The sequence below is a fragment of the Protopterus annectens genome, chromosome 8.part1 (assembly GCF_019279795.1).
Source record: "Protopterus annectens isolate FY-2018-M chromosome 8.part1, PAN1.0, whole genome shotgun sequence".
Classification (NCBI taxonomy): domain Eukaryota; kingdom Metazoa; phylum Chordata; order Ceratodontiformes; family Protopteridae; genus Protopterus; species Protopterus annectens.
In genome coordinates, this window is record NC_056742.1 from 114,902,661 (window position 1) to 114,926,504 (window position 23,844).

The 23,844-nt window shown below is 38.6% G+C and overlaps 1 protein-coding gene across 1 annotated transcript in view; it reads right to left on the reverse strand.

Moving 5' to 3' along the window:
• DBNDD1 (dysbindin domain containing 1) overlaps positions 1 to 23,844 on the reverse strand; it is a 561,031-nt gene that overhangs the window by 350,870 nt on the left and 186,317 nt on the right. Inside the window, exon 2 of the mRNA XM_044081736.1 lies at positions 2,644 to 2,802. Within this exon, the coding sequence (XP_043937671.1) occupies positions 2,644 to 2,802 (159 nt within the window). The remainder of the gene's footprint in view (positions 1 to 2,643; positions 2,803 to 23,844) is intronic.

The window sequence follows — 23,844 nt, forward strand, 5'->3', positions numbered from 1 at the left end:
ATATATATATATATATATATATATATATATATATATATATATATATATATATATATATATATATATATATATATATATATATATATATATATATATATATAGGTTCCATACACTAGACTGAATTTTCACTAATTTGAAATAGTGCATGGAATGCTCACTGGAGCAAAAGTGCACTTAATCGAAAGTGCACTTACGCGAAGTTCAGTACAACGAACGGGTGTTGTACTGAACTTCCGTGCAGTACTCACAGACCTTAGGGTTAGGGCACGGGTCATAGTAAGGGGATAGCCTGTAGGACTATCCCCTTACCATGACCCATGCCCTAACCCTAAGTTCCGTGATGACTGCAGCGCAGTGAAGGACATAGCAATGTCCTCCACTATGGTGCGATAATCATGAACCTTAGGGTTAGGGCATGGGTTAGGGTAAGGGGATAGCTTTATTAACTATCCCCTTACCCTAACTCGTGCCCTAACCCTAAGGTCCATGACTATCGCACCATAGTGGAGAACATAGCTTGTTTTGTATGTCCTCCACTGTGCTGCGGTGTTTTCGGTGAAGTGCACTTACGCAAAAGTTCACTTTCGTTAAAGTGAACTTTCGCAGAAGTGAGGCTTCCTATTACAAGTTCGAAGTAGTGAACTTTCGTTCTTGTAATCGGAATCCATGTATATATATATATATATATATATATATATATATATATATATATAAAAGCATGCCTCCTCATCCCACCCCCAAAAGACAATCACCACCTGTATACCACTCTGATGATAGACTAGGACAAAACTGAAAGAACAATTAGAACCCAGTAACATAGTTCAACTTGTTGCTGTAAGATGCATTTAACAGCATGCCTTTTTACACCTATCTCTCAAAAAAAAGCACCCATATATCTGTTTGATCCTTGATCATGAAGACTTTGAGAATAATAATAATAGTCACATGACTGCATTCCAACTTGCTGCTCCTAAACTGTCTACTGTCCCTAGAAAAGCTTTAGTAACCTTCTGTGTGCATCTCTGAGATTTTTAGAAGTTAAAATAATAATGATCACACTGCCCACAGCCCTTACACAAACTATTGCAACATTCTACGCATGCTTCATAGGGGTGATTTAAGAAAAAAAAAGTAATAAAGACCACACTGTTCTCAGCCCCCCCCAAACAGGCCACAGTCAGTTCTGGCAAAATATCTGCAAGCATGTACATACTGACACACACACACACACACACACACACACACACACACACACACACACACACACACACACACACACACACACACACACTGCATGCTTACCTTCAGGTAAATTGGGGAAATTCAGCTAAATTATGTTTTTGGGATGCTGGAGGAAAACAGAGGCCATGGATAAACCCACACAGGGACAAGGAGGAAGGAAGGAGCCATAGCCAAGAACTCAAGAAACACTATATACTGTTGTGCTGTGAGATGGCAAAGCTACTCTCTGTGTCACTGTACTAATGATCAGTTAGTTTCACACACATCCTGCTCCTGACAGGCTAACAAAGACAGCCACTCATCATGTGCAGTGCTGATTGTTATGATGGAAAGTGAATGAAATGGTTAGCTTGTTACTGTTAAATACATTGCAACCCCCTCACTCTATACCTTCCAGAGTACTTAAGATGGATTATTTCATGTCCCAATACAACTTCATCTTGCATAAAAGTTTGACTTTCCATAGTCTTCAGTACATCAGTTCTAAATTGTAAACATAAGTGTTGCATAATCTGCAGTCTAATGTCACACACACACAAAAAAAATCATGGTGCTAAATGTTTTTCAGTAAAAGCTATAGTGTTACTGAGAGTTGTGTTGCAGTGAAGGCTGTAACAAAATGGGTCCCTATTTTGGAAGAACATTCAATTTTCAGGTCTGATTTACCCCTGCACATGGTGTGCTTATTTTTGGAGGTATATCTATCTTTTCAGGCTTGATTTACCCTTTCACACAATTTTCTGAACCTCCCTCCCATCAATGTGATTTTTGAAGCTATCTGCTATGCAGAAAACCACACTGTATGTAACAGTCATTAGTAAGGAGCAACAAACTTTTAGGAACACTGGCTAGGTATACAAGTCTTAAAAGGAAAATAATATAGCCTGTCGTTATTTGCATAATTCCTTGTGCACACGTGCATGCATCCATATATCCTTGGGATATACTGTAACAATACATAGACTACAGATTTGAATCCCAGATTATCCATAACCCACCTCACTGAGCTTCTGCAAACTACTGCAGGTATATGCAAAAACTACATGTTAAACTTTTAGGCATAATATGGGGAGGCATTACCCCCTTTTTCATCATTTTAACTTCGAGGTGAACATTGCTTTAAGGCATTAGCAAAATGATTCTCAAAGTTAAGTCTGTGTGTTCCAGTAAACTAGAAAGTTCAAGAATGTAATGCAAAAATTTTAATAATTCATAAACTCATGCCTTGGACAGGTACCACTTCCTGTATCTTTTTGAATGAGTTTCTTTCAGTTTTTGAACCTTGTTATATTCCTGTTTCAGAAACTGAAGTCACAGAATGTTTGTTAACAAGTACTGAATTCAAATCATCTTTCATGTCAATAAAAATAAATAAATGTAACTAAAGGAATCAGTACTTACGTCTTCTCTCTGTGACCTGTAACAGTCCAGAGACTGGAATTGGGATCCCTCCTTCTTCCTGTTCTTCCTCCTCCCCTTCCTCTTCATTTGGATTTAAGGATTGCACATTCAGTTGACCCAGTGGATCTAAATGCTTCTTCTTTGGTGCCTTTTTCAGTTCTGTCATTAAAGAAGTTGAAAGTAAAATATTTTGTTACCTTACTGCTTAGCACTTTGTGCCTTTTTAAAGTACTATATGGAAAAATTAGAATGCATTTTAAAAATTGCAGTATCAACTACACTGTGATGTTTGTAATACACTCAATAGAATCAGTGAATTTGTATTTGAAACATGGTCAGGTAAAATGGGTGAACACGAGCAAGTGAGCAACCCTCCCTGAGCTTTTAAAAATCTAAGAAAACATAACTATCCAGTTGTTGTCCTTTACCCCCCTTTTTCACTTCTATCACCGTAAAATAACTTGTACTTAATACAGGTTGTCAACAAATTGTTATGAATTAGCTAATGTGATGTTCCTAAACATTCCCAGTCATCCTACAAAATACTGTCTCTCTGAGCACATTTTCATTCCCTTTCATCATTAATTGCTTATCTATTGATTTTGTAAATTGTTTTAATTCTCATAATTCATGTATTCCTTTTGCAGGACTTTCTGTGCATACATAACTCTCTCTGAAAGTTAAGCCCTCCTCTCATTTGTCTTAAAATTGCTTCCTATTGTTTTTTTAAGTCATCTCCTTTTAATCTCTGAGTTGAATAAATTTATATTTTAACAGTGTCATTTATGTATTTCAAAGTCTCTGTCATATCTCACTTCTGAAGCAACAGCATCGTCCATGAACACCAAGTTCAGTCATTTCAGTTTTTTTCCCTTTACTCACAACTGACCATCAGCTTTCACCAAAGCCACCAAAGTCTTGCCTTATTCACAGGGTCTACTGAGCACTCTTTAATTCCTTCTGATCTGTTCTGATCCATGCTTGGAGCCAGTGAGGAAATTAGCGCCTCCAGTATAACAACATATTGCTTCTGAGGAGTGTTTTTGTATTTATGCCCTAATGTCCTTTCCCAACATGCAGCTGTTAACATCTGGTAATGGATATGCATCAGGGATTAGCTGGCATATTGTCCTGCCACCAAGGTGACTGAGTCAGTGCATACAACCCCCCCCCCCCCCGCATGTCCCCAGCCTCTGCCAGGTCAATAACCACAATGTTTACCTGACTGCACATCAGACACCTAAGCTGCTAATCAAACTTGGGGTGCCTGGACTATAGTAAGTCTTTATCTATCTATGCTACAGCACTAGCTAAGTCAGTCTTTTTTTCATATAACTTACCTTTCCACACATCAGCTATTCTGACTTTTTCTGCACACTCATATCTACCTTTTTTTTTTAAATCTTGCCTCTAAAACTAAATACAGTGCTCCAGGTGAAGCTTCACACGCTGTTTGTATAATGTAACTCTGGCCGCGTGTCTCCTGCTAATAAATCTGTCAGTACCACAAAACTCTGCTAGCACTTCTGCCAGCATTTTCACATTGTTTCAGAATTTCATTCTTTGAAAATAATAATCTGTAGTTCTTGTTCATTTAAAAAAAGGCTGTGTGCGGTGAAACTGAGCAGAATCATTTGCTTACAGAAGCACTTTGCGATGAACTGAAAGCTATTAATGTGACACAGAAACAATCAATAATAATAATAATAATGTTTTGTCAACTCATACTTATTCAATACAATATGCAGGCTGTTTTTTTTTTTTAGAAGGACTGATGGTCCAACCACATTTGTAGTAGATTCTGTGGTTATAACACTGGAAAAACATGAAGTTGTTTGATGGTTGCCCAGAGATATGGGGCTGAAAATAACTAAACAAGAAAAGAAAGACAAGAAAAAAGAAGTATGTGTATATCTATCTGTATGTATATATATATATATATATATATATATATATATATATATAGAGAGAGAGAGAGAGAGGTGTAGTGACTGTAATCGAAACAACTGAAAGTAATTGTTAATAACATCAACCCCAGATAGGGTTGCCAGCTTTCTTTGTGGTTAAAACCGGACTAAGGTCATGCCCCTCGCATCACCCATAACCCCACCCATTCTCCACCCCTCTCCCATCCATGACATCACCGTGACACCAGCTGATGGGAACGCCATCTTTTTCTGTTCCGGATGCCTGCTTTCAGCCAATTTACTATGCTTTTCTGTAAAAAAACATAGTAAATCTGCCAATTTAACAAACACTGATAGTCTGTTTCCTTTTGTGAAACAGAATACTGGAGTTTGTACAGTGTTTTCCTGACTACCAGAGAATTGATTTGATTTGTGAATAGTCCAGAAAAAAAACGGATAGGTGGCAAAAGGGATGATTTCCAGTTTCATACCTATTGGTCAAAGTTATGCTTAAATAGGGCTAGGGATGGACTGTCTGCTTCACATGGATGGGAAGCTTGTTCCAGTGCACACATGACAAGAGAAGATCATAACATTTTCACTAGACACTGTTACAAAAGCTCAGACAATGCAACAAAAAAGAAAAAAATGACAATAATCTGCATAAATAAGAGAGAGAAAATGAAAAAAATGACAAAACATCAATGCTTTTCTAGTACTTGCAACCACCGACACTTTTGTCAGTTGAAACTTCTACACCAGAATACATGACCACTAAACATCACTCTATATTTTTAACAAATCCAAAGTGCTGCATATTTCACCCCCCCCCGTATAAAAAGAGTAATCCAACTCTAAAACACAAACCAATCCCATTACCATTCAACAGTCGGTATACATTTCACTGTCACTCAGCTTTAAACCTTTTAAAACAAATGTAGGTACAAGTTTACTAAAACAAACTTTGCCAGACAAATTTCAGAACTTTCCAGCCCAAATCCTACCCACCATCAAAACCTGGAAGACCCTACTGGCTCAGGGTTTTCTTGCAGTTTTTACTATTAGAAGTACATAGAGAGCAAAAACAAACCATTTGCAAGTTGTATCTATTTCCTTACATAATTGGAAATTTTATGTCTACAGTACACAGTTGCTTTATGAGAAGACTTCAAAATAATTTTCAAAGTTTCTCAACCTGTTCTGAAGTGAAGTTCAACTTTTTCAGAAGTTTTACCTTCACGGTTTCTGGACCGGAACACCACCAAAAAAGATACAGTTCCTTCAATGCACATGAATACATTGCCAGCCAATTTCAGCACACCTTACTTTAAAGGTTTCGGATGTTTCAGCCTCCAGCCACAAAACATCAGTGGCAATATTCACCGAGAAAAGACAACAGGCAAGTGTCATGGACCCACATCTTCTAAAAATTATAAAGAAAAATAAGTAGCCCCCCAAATGGCAATTTCACTGCTCTCAAACCTTGAGCAGGAAATGGTCACCATACCTGTCAAATCGAAAACTTGCAACCTAAGGGTGGCGACAGTGCGTTGCCGGGTTATTCATTGGAAAGATATTTAACGCAACCAACTCTTCTGAAGATGGACCTCTTCTGTCAAAATAAAGAAACAAACATAACATGCTTTCTAAATCAAGCAAAGACTCACCCAGAAATTTTCCAGGAAGTAGGCTGTGATCATTTTGCAGTTTTAAATACTCCTCAATGTTGGGTCCGTCCCACTTATATCAGTTGCTCTGTATAATCCTGTTGAATACTTAAAACACTGAATGAAGTTGGAGCACCTCCTCTGCTGCACTCGAGGTTGCAATAGGTGTGGGATTGTGAGTGGCGCACTTGCCGAGAACTGCTTGTGTGCAACTGTATTAACAGTGCTTGCATACATAAACTAAAAATGCCGGAGTGTGTTTTTATGTTGACATTCTTTCTTAATGTGTCCGGAGTCCAGATTTGAATGAAATTGGTAACCAGACAATTTGACAGAAAACCAGACAGTCTGGTCAAAAAACGAACAGCTGGCAACCCTAACCCCAGAAGGTTGACAAAGCAAAGGTTGACAGTGTGCCATGCATGCATGAGGAAAACCCTCAAACTAAAAATAAATAAAAAAAAAAAAGACAGAAACATCATTTTGTACAGGGAGTAAACCCCTCTGTGCCCTCCCTTCTGGGGGCTGCACCCCTCTTACTACCTACTAATTTTATATATATATATATATATATATATATATATATATATATATATATATATATATATATATATATACTAACTCGCTAGAACTGGACTAGAGCTAGAATCCATCTTCTCTCCTCACTCTTATATGCATCCCCCATATTTACCAACCTCAAAAAGTCAAAACTAAGTAAATTAGAATCATATTACAATAAGATTTTTTTGCAACAGATTCCACACATTCAACCCATCACTGTCATTGCCTAAAAAATCTTTCTTGGTTGGTTGCTACCTCAAATTATGAACTATAACCAGTTAATAATGGCTCACAAAATAATGTACAATCCTAACAATGTACCTCCCCTAAAAATCTTCTACAATCCTACTCTTCGATCATCTAACAAAGACTTACTCCAAGTAACCAAAGTATCTAATATAGAAGGCAACTCTCTTTACTCTAACTTTGTTGCTAAAACTTGGAATACTCTTCGACATAGTATTAGAGCCATAAGCAATCTTAATCATTTCAAAATATCTCTCAAAACACACTTATTTGAATCCTGGCTTTGCACATGTAACACTCCAGGTTAATTATTAACTTTGTATTACTTATACAATATGGCTGTACATATTAACTCTGTTAATATATCCCTTCTAATAACACTACTTCTCTATAAGTAGTTAAATTCCTAGCTGCAACTCTCACCACTTAAGTATTACTAACTATGCACTTTGCCTAAGCGATTTTCCCTGCTTAATTTCCTAACTAATGTTATGTTCCTCCACATATATAAATTCAACCATATATTTGTCTATATTCAAGTGTTTAAAGTCTTATTCTATTTTATATTACGTATATATTTTTGTTTTTACATTTTTATCCTGTAAATGTGTTAACACTCATTTTTTGTCTAATTTGTTTATAATTTCTGTTACTTGTTGTGATAATTTGTATGTAAGCTCAGACTGGAGCTTTTCTCCCCGGGCCTACACTCAAAATGGACACTGTCCAAGTCAGATCATCCCGGTAAACAAATATAAAATATAATGAATAAACTCCAAGATCAGACTATCTTCAGGGAAGTGAAATATTTCCCAATTGTGTAGACGGCTGATTTCACCACATACCTGTTGATCATCTGCCTTCCATACAGTACAGGGTGAGATAGATGGAGAAGGCTGTCATCCAAGCAGCCATGAGAGTTGTCATTGCTCTTACTCACCTACTGGTCTTTCCCCTCTTCCTGCCTTGAGTGTATACCCTTGTCCCCTGCCTAGGCAAGTCTGGCTTACCTCCACAGACTGTCACCCTATGATAACTTCTCTTACTTGTCCTTGAGTAGGGAACTGCATGATGCATACCCCACCTGGTGCTTTTCATCATGTAGAGTATGACTTTTGGGAGTGTTTATATTTAGCCCTAAGCCCCCACCCCAGATGGTGATGTGTTCTCCTGCATCACCAGAGGGGCTGTCTATGTCGCTCTATGTTGCACATGCAAGCTCTTTTGGAAGTGAGAACAGGGGATACCATCACTGGCTTGTGTAGTAACTTTACAAATTCTTCTGGTGTGATCATTGTTTTTGTGCCCTGAACCTCTGGTCAAGCACTGGTGCAACCATTGAATCAGGTGAGAACTTTCACACCCTTCCCCCATCATGGGTGAGCTGTAGCTGTTCATTTCCCAACCTCCTGTGGCCAGCTTTTCTTGTGCCTGATTGTGGTCAACTGGGTCACAATCATGGTTTTATCCATCTGCACCATAGAGCAGGGTTCAAATTGACAGGTATTTATCTTCACATTGGACTTTAAATATTAAATAATATCTACAAAAACTGCAAGAAAAACCCAGCCAAGCTAGAGTTTGCACTGTGTGATACCATATTATGGAGGCCCATGGGATATCTGCAAATGACCTTTTTTCATGTCCTTAAAGAGTTCATTTCCATATATCCCATGGACCTGCTGCTTAACGCTAGGAGTCTAAACAAGAAACTGCACTCTGTGGAAGCACTCCTCACTTTTGAATATACTGATGTCTATGCAGTCACTGAGACATGGTTCAAAGGTGCATAAAGCACTTTAGCTGTGCAGGGCTACAATGCCTTCCTGAGCATGAACCAAAGGAGGAGGTGCATCCATCTTCATTATGGATAAGTACACCTCGAGACTGGTCAAATAATATGACTCTCTTGAGCTACTCCATGTCCATTTAACTAAAGGCTAAGCCCCTTGTCACATCATAGCTAGCTGTAGGTCCCCCATCCACCATGAAACACGAAAAGCATACCACATACCTGGACATACTGGAGTCACTTGCCATGCAGCCCAACACCTTACTCATGCATGATTTTAATTATCCTACTATCGACTGGGAAACATACATGACCACAAAAATGCTGGCTAAGAAGTTCTTGGACTTTGTCAAAGCAAATGCTCTGGAACAGCTATTCAGCACACCCACAAGAGGCTCAAATGTCCTGGACATAGTACTAACTAACACAGGAGAGAATTGCAGCCCTCCTCCCCTTTGTGATGTCCTCCTGGAAGATCAATTTAATTCTAAGACCAAATACCCCATCGAGCACAAAAATGCTTAAGAATTTTTCGAAGACAAATGACCTCCTACTCAGTGATGGTATAAGATGTTTCAAAGCCTCCTCTATTGCAGATAACATGGACTCCTATGCAGAGGTGCACACCTATGCCCTGTAGAACCATTTAAGCAGTTGTATAGAATCGTCTGTAACTGACCAGATTAAAACCATGTATTGCCGAAAAAACAAATCATTCTGGTGGATCCCTAGTATAAATAGGCTATACAACAAGAGAAAGAAACTAATGTCCAAGAACAGGAGGGAATTGGTTCAGGAGAGGAAGAAATCCCTCTCTATCTTAAAAATATTAAAGATCTTGTCAAGTCCTCCAAAGCTAATTGCAAAGCAAAAATAGCCTCCTTAGCTAATAATTAAAAGGAATTCTTTAACTACGTCCAAATTATAAAAGGGAATACCCAACTATTTGGTGAACTAGTTGTGGACGGCACCACCCATACTCAGCCAGAGGTAATAGCTAACTGACAGATTTAGGAAAAACTTAAACCCCCTGTCCCCTCCAGTCATTCCCCAAAGTATACCTGCCACCATTTCTCAGCCTATTATCTCAAGAGTGCAGGTCATCTCTGTGCTCTACAAGGCCAAAAACATGGGATCAGTGGTACCAGACAACATCCCAGGTTGCCTTTTAAACAACTTAAAAATGACCTAGCAGACCCACTTGGATCCCTGTTTAACCACATCCTGTGAACTGGCTATGTTCTGACGGAATGGAGGACAGCAACAGTAATCCCTATGCACAAAGGGGGACCATCAACTGACCCTGGGAATTATAGGTTCCTAAGCTTGACCAGCAGATCTGCAAGGCCATGGAAAGAATCATTATGGACCTTATTAACAAGGGCATAGGTATTCTCCAAACTCTGGACCCAACCAAGCTCAGATTTGATAAAGGTGGATCATGCCTGTTAAATATGGTTGACTTCTTCGAGAAAGTCACCAAGGCCCTGGACAAGGGAAATACAGTGCATACTGCTTATCCTGACCTAGCCAAGGCATTTGACATAATTCCCCACTCAGGTATTATAGAGAAACTAATGGGAATTAACCCCTACATTACCAGAAGCTCACCAACAGGACACATACTGTAAATGTTGGTGACTTGTCCTCTAGCAAAAAGCCTGTCACCATTGGTGTACCACAGGGTTCTGTGCTAGGCCCCTTACTGTTTGGAATTTACTTCCCAAAAGTCCAGGAAAACTTGGATGGCTTGTGGTTGATTGCAAATTGGGAGCAATCACTGAGTTCCCCAATGATGTTAATATACCACAGACAGGGTTAGCACAGACAAATGATTGGTGCCAAAGATAAAAGCTGACATCCATTATAATTACATTATAGACAGCACCCCCTAAGTATAGACCCATTGATATGTGACCTGGGTACTCAGGTTGATATGAATCTGAACTTTGACCAACAAATATCCACAGCAGTATGGAAATCCTTCTATGTGGCAAATCTTATAAATAAAGGTATTGCAGCTAGATCTAAGGATGTTATAATTCCATTATACTCAGCCCTCATCAGACCAATAATTGAGTACAATGCTCCCTTTTGCATGTATCTCACCAGACACCTGCAGCAATTGGAGAGACCACAAAGGCTTATAACCAAGATGTTACAGGTTACACAAAACAAGTCTAACTTGGAAAGACCAAATTTTGTCTCCTACAGATTGCTAAGGGGTAACCTGTGCCTAGCTTATAGAGCAGTCTCTGACCCCACCTTGATGGAAATGCTACACATTCATAAATCAAACTGCATGAGGGTCACTGACTCCAGGGATCTTAACCTTGCCTCTGACATGAACAGGTCATGTTGGAGAGGTAGATACATCTCCCCGAGACTGCCACTTCTCTGGAACAAGGTTCCAATTCATGTGAAACAGAGCCCCTCCCTGACCCTCTTCAAATGCAACTTAGATCAATGGATGGGTGACTGCAAATTCACTCCTGGGGTTGCGCCCATGTCCCTCCTGGAAAGAGGAAGTCATTAACTACCATAGACCTTTACCTCTGTGAACTTCACTCACCTAATCACCAACAATTAGGGCAACTCAGGATAAATATGGCTAGGCTTGTAAGGGCTCTAGGGCCGTTAGCCTAGTAAACTTCTATGAACCTATGAACCTATTACATGCAGTTTAAGGAATCACACAGTGAAAACTCTAGCTTGGCTGTTTTTTTCCTTGTAGAGTTTACAGAATGGTTTGTCTGTGTGACATTTTTACCCTTAGTTTAAATAATACCTACAAGTAGGTCACATCACCCTAACAAAAACACAAAGGGAAGAAAATGCAATTTTAAAAAATGAAGATAAACTTAAAACACCTCTCAAGAATATAATTCAGCCATACAGTACCCCAGAACACTAAATCTATCCTCAAAATAAAATGTAAACTAGTGTAATATAAACTACATAAACTATAGAAAACAACTTTGCAGTCTCACCCATTCACTTCAGCAGCAAAAAAGTATACTATTCAAATGTGCAAGTACTAGTCTATGTATCATGCAAGCAGGTATAAATTTGCTCTGTTTTAAAGGTGTGTCACAATTTTATCTGGTAAATCATGCAGAATTTAGAATTCATTCTGGATACTTTGGCAACTCTATTAGCAGGAATAACAGCACTTTGTAGATCTGTAGGATCACAGTATATATTACTTGACAGGTATGTGGTAAGGGTTTTGGTCCACCTGTGTAGTCTTGAACAAGGAGGCACATAACACAAGCTAGCAAGATTATCTATATGCGTATATGTATATACATTCTACTGCAATATGATAGCCCACAATATCTGGACAACGTGTCCCTGTATATGTCTGTCATTACTTATGGTGAGGTTATGTATTGCATAGTCTATATGGTGCCCTGTTCAGAAAAGTGTTTCTATGGCCACACGTGTATCTTCCCTATAATTAAGGTAAAGCTGTTTTCTCTCTGGTTGCCCCTACTGTTACTAGCAGGGATGACTGCCATGCTTTATTTACATGTAGTTCCTGACACAGCAGATGAACCCAGAGGGGAGTGCTTATACGAGACAGTGCTAAGTATGCTTACTGTATGTTTTCAGGTATCTGCCCATACAGCTATATTATGACATTCCTTACGCAGCTCTCCCTGTTAGAATAGTATGTTTTACATAGATTATCCCTTTGTCTGAATCAGTCATCCTACCTGTGCCAGCAGTATACAGTCTATAGCACTGAGTTATTTGTTCTTAGGTGTCTGCATGTCTGAAGGCAAGCACTTGAAAATGATTGATAGCATGTGTTGTGACGAAGGAGTGCTGACCACCCTTTATGGGAACAGCTGTGACAAGCAGAGATCCATGATGCAAATGCCATGAGGTAGCTGCAATTGCACCGAACAGCCATGTCATAAGCACATCACTGGTATTCTACTTAATGGCATGGCAAAGGCTCATTCAACTGCAATAGGGAGCCCTTTTGCAGAAGGTGGGCCACCCTGAAGAAGCAGCCCAGAGCCAGAGGAGTTTGTGGTATCTAAGCAGGGGTTCAACAGTACTGGAATGATCCTTGGAACAGTGGATACTGGTATCAGGATGGACATGCCCCCTTACATTTCAGTAGATAATACATCAGATTAGTACCATATACAGCTGCATTTTATACAACAGCACTGTGCATAGAAACTTTTTGCTGACTACAGTAGATATTGAATATGATTTGTTACAGAGATTTTGGTTATCCTGCCATGTCAGGATGGTAGCAAAGGTAGATTAGGAATGTGTGGTATTTCCTGCATGGAAAACCAGGCATGCATGCCACAGGGAAACAGTTGCAGAACAGATACCCATACTTACTCTATATCTTTTCCTGTATATTCACAAGCACAGCAGTAAAGCACTGACAACTTTAGAGGTGGGACAGAACAATGGGCTGATGATGACACCCATGCTGGTGCTGCTGCTGCTGCTGATGATGACGATGGTCATCATCATTATCATCATCATCATCATCATCAGTCAAAAATTCCTAAATCACAGTCAGCTGATGGAGTGGCACTGTATATCTCCATCTTGGCTGGATATCTACCAACATTACAGAGTGAAGGTGTGGCCTCACTCAGAAAAGAAACAAGGATGCACAGTCTAAATGCTCACAATCCCTGATGAGGAAGGGTTTCCTGTGGTTGAACTGGCAGATGAGCACATTGTACCTGATGTGTTTATAATAATCACTGCTCAACCTTGTAGGGGTGCCTGATGTAATCCCATGTCACAGATGGTCCCTGACTTATTGGTAGGGCTCAGGATGAATCAACAGATGTGTCAGATCATCATACATGCAAACGTTGCTCTAACACAGTCAACAATGAAACTGAGTGTGTCTTGAATGGCCTTCATGTGGATATCACCCAGCTCAGCCAACAGCACTTTATGGACATGGAACCCAGGGACACAATACTGACAGGTCTCATCTCTGCCTCTGGGCGTAAGATTGATAATACCACCATAAATGCCCTTTCTGGTATTGCTGTCCAAGGTCAGGTTAGGGTTCTTAGCTGGGGTGGCTTTGTAGGGGAGTCATCAGGGTACACAGTCTTCACTTACACCAATACACTGCCTCCCCTCATCATGGTTAGTAACAACATGCACCCTCCACTGAAAGCACACCTTGAAAGTAGACTCCAGCATGGTCACTGTCCAACAGTTCCAGATCAACCCTACAATTGGGGACCTTAAGTCTTAGTGCAGTAAGCCTGCAGAGTAGCCCCAGATCATAGTCACACAATGGCACCCCCTTTACCACATTGCAAGAGGCTTCAGTCTATGACAATGAGTACCCATCACCTTGATCTTCTTCTGTTTGTGCCTCCTGTGACATGTTCCCTCTCCCACCCAGTGTATGAGTGTGCAGCCATGTATCATTGTGTCCTTAGCAACCTGTGCAAATGATGATGATGGTTGTGAGCCATTCAATCCACCCCTCCTGTGTGGCATATGTGGTAATGTCTGATGTATCATGTGGACAGAGTTTGCAGTGGGCAAACAGTGACCAACATTGGCAGATATACAGCTATATTTCTGGAGATATTTTTGGCTTCTCACTGCTGATAAACAGCTTCTCCTAGTATATTTCCTTAATTAGTGGGTTTACTGTTCACTCCAACCACCTTCAGACTTGCTTAGGGCCAGTGAAGAAATTAAGGCATAGAAAGTATTGCCATACTGCTACTGAGGGAGTATTTATACCAATTTGCTCACCTTGTGTGTAAACACAGTAACACCCCAAGGATGGGGCATGAGATGGGTGTCAGCACTGAACCACCCCTCTCTTGGACAATGGGCTGAAGTTAACAGAGTGACCTTTCACCTTCAGGCTGCAACTCACAGTTGTTTTCCCAGTCTCCACCAGAGAAGTAAAACTACATGAGGTGCCCCTAACAGGAGTGCCTTCTTCCTTGTCCTCCCCATGACGGTCATGGCTATCTTTGAGGGCTGTGGTGGAGAGATCAGTGAGCAGGTATGTGGCATGGATAAAGAGTCTCCTGGAATGGAAATCAGATTTGCTCACTAAGCTGGCCCAGCCATTAGGCCATAAGTGGGTGGTGTAATTCATACCACTGGCTAGCCTTACCCTTCATCTGTTAATAGATTTCTGTAGTGTACCTCTTGGCCATGATAACAAATGAGACATTGCTGCTCATACCCCACCTTATCAATATTTATTTATCCAGTATTTATTTATGATAGCCATAGTCAGTATTATTTAACTCACTCAAGTGCAATATTAGACAAATAACTTAGGTATTTCAATCTGTAGTGTGTTTTGTATTACTTTAAATGATAGTTAATTTAACTCAGGGGAGGGTATTATTTTCATATATGAATGCTAGTAAATGTCTCTGCTGTTTCTTGCGTTTATTGGGAGTAGTACTGTATTTGTTAGTTATGTTTATATGCCTCTACTTTGCATGAAATTTTGTTTAGGATACACGTGTGTTCTAAATGTCAACAAAGTTTATTCTGACTTGACTTTGACTTTATCCCCAGCTAAATGCGACCCTTTCTCTTGTGTCATGCCTATATCATCTACTTTTTCCAAATCTCTCCTTCACCTTTTGTCACACTTCTTTTTTCTATGTCCCCCATGTCTGCCATCCTACTGTGTGCAATTCTATCACTGCTTATCTATTTGATGTGTGTGTGTGTGTGTGTGTGTGTGTGTGTGTGTGTGTGTGTGTGTGTGTGTGTGTGTGTGTGTGTGTACCTATTTTATTTGCTCCTGCACAGTGTTCTTTACCTCTTTCCTACCCTCTTTTTCTTTTCACCCTTCCTGACTTCCCTTCCCCTGTATATAAAGCAAAAAGTGGATCCCTTTCTTTATCAAAAAGATGTTGCTCTGACAACTGCATTCTACTCCAGCCTATCTGTTCTTTTGTGTGCTTCCTGCTTTTTGTCTTCCACTTTTTCATGCTTTGCTATGCATATCTTTCCTCCATTGTATGCATCTGATAGGTGTCCACGTATGTGGACATCATAGCAGTGCAGCTGCAAATACTGTATGATTATATAACTATATGCAGCACTCTGTACTATCCTCTCTAGGTAAAGGCTAGCATGTACAACATAGCTTACAGTGCATCATTTTAGTTTCAGATACATCAAATTTGAAAGTTGACATTTTCAGTCATGAGATCCATGCCATGTGACATTTGGCCACTCTACAAATTGTGTCTTGTGTTGTGCTTGTGTATTGATGTTTCACTGTTCAGATGCTTGCATAGTTGCTGTTTTGCACAATTATATACCTTAGAGAAGCATTGTCTGTCTTGCTTTATATGTTTATCTGCTATCCACATTGCCTACAGTATCTCAAACCTGTGTAAGCATTGGGCTGAAATGCTGTGCATCCCTATGGATCCTATCCTAAGTTAGCTTTGTTAGCTGGTTACATGATAATTTCATTGCTAATGCTAACTGATAAGCAATGTTCCCAGTTTTTCTCTCCCACTTTTCCACTGCAGCTAAAGAACACCCGGTTGATTTCAACATTTGAAATGAAATGGAATTCATAGTTAGATCTAGAAAATGTGATCAGTGACTATTTTCTGTACTTTGGTACTTTTGCTTTATATTTGTAGATTGTTTAAGTTGGTGGATGAACACAATACTACAATATCAGACAATATCATCAGCTTACATAGTGTATTTCAGATCAAGACTTGTCAATATACAGGCATTTAATTCAAACTGAAAGTAGGAGGGCCTAAAACAGAACCCTATGGGGCTCCTCTAGTGAGAGCCCACAACGTTTGTTAAGTGGGCTGACATTACAGAGAAAATTCTGTTGGAGAAATACCTTCTGCACCATATTAGAATACTATCTAAAACACCCTAGCTCTTTAGATACCATAATAGAATGCCATTGTCTATGACCTCATAATCTCCTTAAAGGTCAATGATTGGTCCTGATGCACAGGTTCATAGGTTCACATGTAGGTACTAGGCTATTGGCCATAGGGCCTATACAAGCCTAGCCAAAAAGGCACCCTGGCTTTCGCCACCCAAGAAAATTATTTTCTTGTGCCCCTGTCGAGCAGAGCCACAGAGGTGATCCCTGGGGTGAATTGCCTATTTCCCATCCAATCATCAAGACTTTTCTTGAAAAGTGCTAATGAGGAGCTTTGCTTGATACAGATAGGTAGTTTGTTCCAGAGTATGGGAAGTCTCTGGGACAGGAATCTATCCCTCCAGCATGTTCTGTTTATTGTAGTGACAAGGTTTAGGTCCCTAGAGTGTGCAGCTCGGAGGGATTGGGATTTCTTTAAGTGGAGCATGACCAACAGCTCTGGGTTTGACATAGCTTTGTATGTTAGGCAGAGATCATCTCTGAGTAGGCGATATGTGACGGAGTAAAGCTGGAGTTTTTAAGACGGTCTGCGTAGGGCATCTGTTTGAGGCCAGTAATCTTCTTTGTGAGGTATTTCTGCAGCCTTTCCAGTTGTTATAGATGTCTTGTAAGGTACATACCAAAAGGGGCGTTGTACTCTATAATGGGTCTAATGAGTGATGAGTAGAGGGGAACAATTACCTCTTTTTTCCTGGATGAGAAACTTTTGTGATGAGGTGTGCCACATAGAAGGATTTCCTGACTACTGTGGTGATGTGATTATCAAAGGAGAGACTACTGTCCACCTGTGTCCCAAGGTCTCTTATCACACTTTTGGTGTTAAGTAGACTACCACCTATGTGGTAGCTCATGGGTACAGAGTTTTTACCAAAGGGAATGACAATGCACTTTTTGGCATTGAGCTTGAGACCATAGCTTTGACAACAGGCATCTATCTCAGTGAGGCCCTTTTGTAGGATGTCCACATCGTTAGGAGTTTCAATTATGGCTCCTAGTTTGCAGTCATCTGTGAACTTTGTTAGCCAAAGACCTTCTGTGTTAGCCTGTACTTCAGAAAAGTAGATAAACAGGAGAGGACCCAGGACTGAACCCTGTGGTACTCCACTTGTCACTGGTCTGAAGTCAGATTTGGAGTCTGCTACTTTCACAGTGTGGGTTCTGTCAGTGAGCCAGTTGGCAACCCATCTTGTGATATATGGATTTATACCTAAGTTTAGTGAGTTTATCTATAATTCCAGAGTGTTAGTGTCCTCTCTCAAAGTTCAGGTAACTCATCTTAGATATGTGGCATTTGGTGATTATGGTAGTGTAACCTTGACAAAAGCAATGCTTTTTTTTGTCTTACATTAGTTCATAATTGTTTATGCACTTTTTGATTAGGACTTTTTGAGGATTTTGGCTAATGGATAGATATTAGTGAATGACCATTCAAATGTAATTTTCCAAGGAGGCGATTTCACTTTTGGTGTAGGAAATATGTGCATGTTTAAAGCTGTATGATATAGTCCTTGATAATTTTATATATTTATGAATGTGTGGGCATATATATATATATATATATATATATATATATATATATATATATATATATAAATATAAATATATAAATACACTGATTTTTATAAGTCATTTGATAAGCACGATCATATTTCTTGTTTTCCTGTCCAACTGAGCCAGTATTTTTTGGGGCCAATCAGTCACCCCAAAACTGTAACAATGGGAAGAGCAAATAGGTTTATAGCTTTTGCTTTGTTCCTAGATGTCAGGGATGTTTTCATTATTAGTTTTAGTCTTCTAAAATATTCCTTACTACGGTTTATTCACATTTGTTCGTGTTTTATTGTCGATCCTTCATCGATTCCCAAATATTTATACACTCCCTCTTGCTCAAGTTCTTTTATATCACATTCCTATCAAAGGCTGATATTTTTTTGGTGCTGCAGCTTTCCTGCTTTAAAGCTTGCTTTTGCACATTTATCAGGACAAAATGACATTCTTATATCATCTGAGAAAGTTTTGACCACTTGAAGTTGCACTTTCAGCTGCTCATCTGATGAACTATGCAGTTTTAAATCATCCACAAAAAGAAGATAAGAAGTCCTTACACTTTGTTGTTTTCTGGGAGCCATGACCTAATCTGTTAAGAAGACATCTTCATGGTTTAAGGGTGACACAGAAGAGCAGCAGTGGCAAAGAATCATCCTGGAATACCCCCCTTTAAATTTTTATACCTAGGATAATAATTTGTCCTTTATCATGAGTTAGCTGTAAAGTGGTTTGCCACTGTTTCATGGTCACTGTAATGTAATGGATCAATGCTGGTTGTTATCTTATACATTTGTAGGAACTCTTTTACCCATGAATGTGAAATGCTGTCATATGCTTTTTAGTAGTCTATCCATGCCATACGTAGATCCTTCGCTTTTTTACAATTCTCCATTATGACTTTATTTAATAACAAATTATCCTTTGTTCCATATGACTATCTTCTGTTACCCTTTTGTTCTATTGATTGAGTTTTCTTCTAAATGAGTATAAACTCTGTCAGCATCAATTCTAATGTATAGTTTATACATTGTTGGAAGGCAAGTTATTGGTCTACAGTTTTTAGAATAGCTTGTAAGCTCACTGTTAAGGAAGAGTATATATTTTTTCTGTTGTTAACCAGGTCGGCATCTGTTTGGGGTGCACATATAAATAATTCTTACTCATGGCTAAATCTTCATGTAAAGATGTTAATACTATAGTCAGAAGTTAAGTACTGCATCTAGGCCTGGGTTTTTCCAATTAGGAGTTTTTCTTAATTTTTTCCCAATTTCTTTGGACATTACTTCATCCCATTTCATATCTTGTAAAGAAGAACAACATTTGAACTTCTTATTCTTTATTTTACTTCTTCTATCCATTCAGCATCTTTGTTATGTTCCACAGGATCTTCATTGATATTTCTCCAAAATTTGTCTATTTCTTCTTTTGTTGGTGTTGTTTCTATTCCTTTTACCAATTCTCTATAAACATTTTTGGGTCATTAATAAATTGATTGTTTTGTACTTTCACTTTATATTTATCTGCATATCTTATAAGTTTTTTTGCCCATATTGATATCTTTTAGTTTATTATTTGCAATAGTGCACAATAGATCCTGGTCTGTTCTGATACTGTACATTGCTTTTATCAAGTCTATCTTTCTGAGTATTTTTGTTGGTCTGTTCCATCTTCTGTACTCTTCTAACAGTGACAGCTTGTCTTACTTACTTTATAGTTTTCTCTATGTGATACTTCTATGACAGCATTTGATTTTCCCCTTCCTTTCTCTTATTGTCCTGTGTTTTTATGATAAGAGTTTATCTGTTATTAATTTAGCTGCACAGTAATATATACTATTTACTTCTTTTATATTGCATGAAATTCTGTGGTCAGTCTTGATTAGTGTGTTCATTTATTTTATCAGATTTCTAGCATTTTGGGTCTTATTGACTTCTTGTAGTCTATGTCTTTCATTGATCTTAATTTATGTATCCATCTCTATTAAATCAAGCAACTCTTCCCCTAGATCATTTACTTCGAAACTAATGGTGCCTACTTTGTTCTCCGCTTCCTGCGGGCATTCTACAGAAAGTTCCAGAACATCTTTCTATGCCATATTCTTTTCAGCTTCGTCCTTTTTCTTCCATTGCTCTTTCACATGGGATCTCACTGGCCTATCATGCCACAACACTGACTGTTGCTACAGCTTCCTGTTCTTTCCCTTGCTGTACAACTCCAACTGACCTTTTGTACTGGTTTCCTTCTTAAGGCTCCAAAGTATCTTTATATGGTAACTGATGAGATGCCTTCCACTCCACTGGTTTCTCCTTAATTTGGGGATTCATTATTCTATCATGCTGTGATGCTGTCAGAGTTGGATTTTCTACACTAAATCCTTCACTACGCAGATAATCCATAACTTCAGTGTCCATTTCTTTAACTTCTCCATTACTAATCATCTTTTCTACTCCTCTCCCCTTTGTTATCTTATTTTTTGTATTGTAAAATTTTGCATATTTGGATGCCTTTGCCTGTATTTCTCTTCAAATATTTTTGGTGTTGCTTTTTTGTACTGATTAGTTTTGCTTTCTCCTTTGCATAAATATTGCACCATATTACATCTCTTTTACTTTCCCATGTCCACATTTCTTCTTCAGATGTCTCCTGCTCCTCCTGTTGCTCCTTACTTGGGGGACTCATTGTTCCATCATGCTGTGACACAACCTGTGTTTGACTTTCTACACTAAATCCTTCACTTTGCAGGTATTCCATAACTTCAGCTTCTACTTCTTAACTTATACTTCACTAATCTTCTGTTCTACATGTGATCTTATTTTTGTATTGTGAAATTTTCCACATCTGATTGCCTTTGCCTGTATTTCTATTTGAATATCTTTGAAGCTGCTTTTTTTTGTATTGATTAATTTGGCTTTTTCCTTTGCATAAATATTGAACCATATTATATCTGTCTTTATCTCCCATGTCCATATTTCTTTTATATAAATTAAAAAAAATCTCTAGATTTTGCTGTTTATATTTTTGCACTTCCTCAGTTGTTTTTTTTTTCCCAAATGGTCCAAGGTTTCTTTGTCTATATAATGTTTCTCATGAATCTATTTGCATTTGAAGGTTTGACAGTTTTTCTTGTGCAAGTATTTGTGTTTCCTCTAATTTTTTCTCTTAATCTTTTTGTATATCTTATGTCCAGAAGTTCTGGGCTTCTTGCATAATAGTAACAATGCATAATTTCATTTTTTATCCTCAATAGTCCACTCTCATCTTTATGGCTCTTTTTTGGCCTGTCAGTTTTTGTGATTTTTGTGAACTACTACTTCCTTCTATAACAGGAGGGCCATCGTCCCCTTGAGCCTGGCCTAACCCCATTGCAGGAATGTTTGCATGTCTTGATGATACTACACTGTCATTTTTTTCAGGCCTGGTATGAGTGCACCTGCCAGAATTTACCACTTTTTTAACCTGGATCTTGTACACCCAGCTGGCTTTTTAATTTTTTTTAACCTGCTTCTGTCCATGATATATGCAATATGAAATACAGTCTATATATAAGTGTCATCTTGGTGAGATTTTATAAAAACAGAGTCCACCTCATGAAGGTACTCACCAAGACTTGAGGATGAATTTAATTCCAGCAATACTATTCTCCTTTGCTTACTGATTTTGTCATCTCTCCTTTCTGCTTCATGGAGTTGTTAATGATTATCAAGACCCTTCCTGCATTGAGATTGCTTGATGTATGGCCAGGGGTGAAAGTGCATTAATTGTTACATGTTAGCATAGACAAAAATTACTTTTTAACCAAAATTCATTTACTGTTGTGAGAGAGGGTTATTCAGATTAACCCAGTATCCATACATAGTTTATTGCTCGTTGTTGGTTGAATTAGTGCCATAGAATAAAATAACTTAGTTGAAACTATTCAGGGAAGAGCAGATATGTAGGTAGGTATTCTGGTACCGCATATAGTTCCCCATTGTGGTGGCTCCCTCAATTCTAAGTTGAGGATCAAAAAAAAAAAAAAAGTACTCTCCTTCCTGGAAAAAAGATGGGGCTCTCCTTTGAAAATTGTGGCAAACTACTTGCTACAGCCAAATACCACACATGAGGAGCTGAAATGCTTCAGCCCTGACCACAAATGCATAACAGCTTCCATTTCTGAACACCAGTGCTGATTGTGCCTTATAAAACCTTATGGCTGGGGAGGCTACCCCTTCACCAACCTTAGATGTACCTCTAGGGCTGAGGTTATAAGTAATATAGTGGGGCCTGGGTTAGGGTAAATTTATCCTGTGAACAAAATTCTAAATTTATTTTATAAGTGCTAGCATATATATTTTTATGTTATGTTTATTTAATTTATTTTAATTTAATTTATTGCATTTAGTCATTGAAAAGGTCAGACTGGGTCATGCAGGATCTCTTTTTAGTGGAGACCTGGGAAGAAAAGTTCCAAAAACATGTTTAATGAGAGCAAAAAATATACAGAGAGATTATAGTAGACCCTTTGTGAGCAGAAACAATATCTGAAGAATAGTGATTACAGATTCTGCATAGACTATGTATCTAGGTATTTGTGATACAAAGAGGTTATCAAAGAAGAAAAAATTAAAAAAAAATGGGGATATCAGTGAATAAGGAAGTGGTTAGGGTAAGCCAACCGTAGAAGAGTGTGAGCAGGAGTACAAGAAGAGAAAGAGATTGAGTTAAATATTGACATAGACCCAAAAATACTAAAATGTGTGAAAATTTAAAGGACCCAGTATAAACAGTGGGTGAGGGGGATTGCATTATTAAGCTGCATGATCATGGTTACAAAAGAAGTTGTTAAGTATTTACATCCACAGTTACGAAAAGAGCAAAATTCTAGACTTTCTGATGAGAGGAAATACTCTACTGTTTGAGAGAAGGAAAGGTTGGGAGGAGGGAGCAACTGATTAGCCAGGAGAGGAAGAACAGGGGCAGACTTTAGAGGTAAGGAGAAGAGTGTGAAAATCTGGTTCCATTGTTTGGTCACATAGCATGAGTACAACACTTCACCATGCACATTTGAGGCCTTGTCCTGGTAGGCAATGTATTTGTTTTTAGAATGGATTCTCTTGTGGGGAATTAACACTTCATCAAGGAGAGTAATAAAGGACATTTGGATGGCTGGTGCAGAATAGAGTGGGCTAACTTCAAATGGGTATATTAAAGATAGTTGGGGAAATTCCACATAGTTGTTTTTATGTACAGCAATGCACTAGTGAGTTTTCCTAGGTAGAATGAAAGCAAATTTTTCTATGTTGTTATAGTATTTCTCAAGTCCTGGTTGTTGAGTAGTACGAAAGTTAGCGCGGATTGGGGCAGCAAAGAGCAGACTCGGTAGGAGGTAAGCATTGGGTGTAGCCTTGTGGGTTTGTTATGGGAGATAGATTTTAATCTGTATAAGGTGACTAGTTTTAGATTATTTTTTATGACACTGGATCTATGGATGTCACATTTTAATTTATTTGGTATTTGGGACAATATCCAGAATAATAGTAATGGAAACAATTAATATATGTAACAAGACTGGATCTAGGT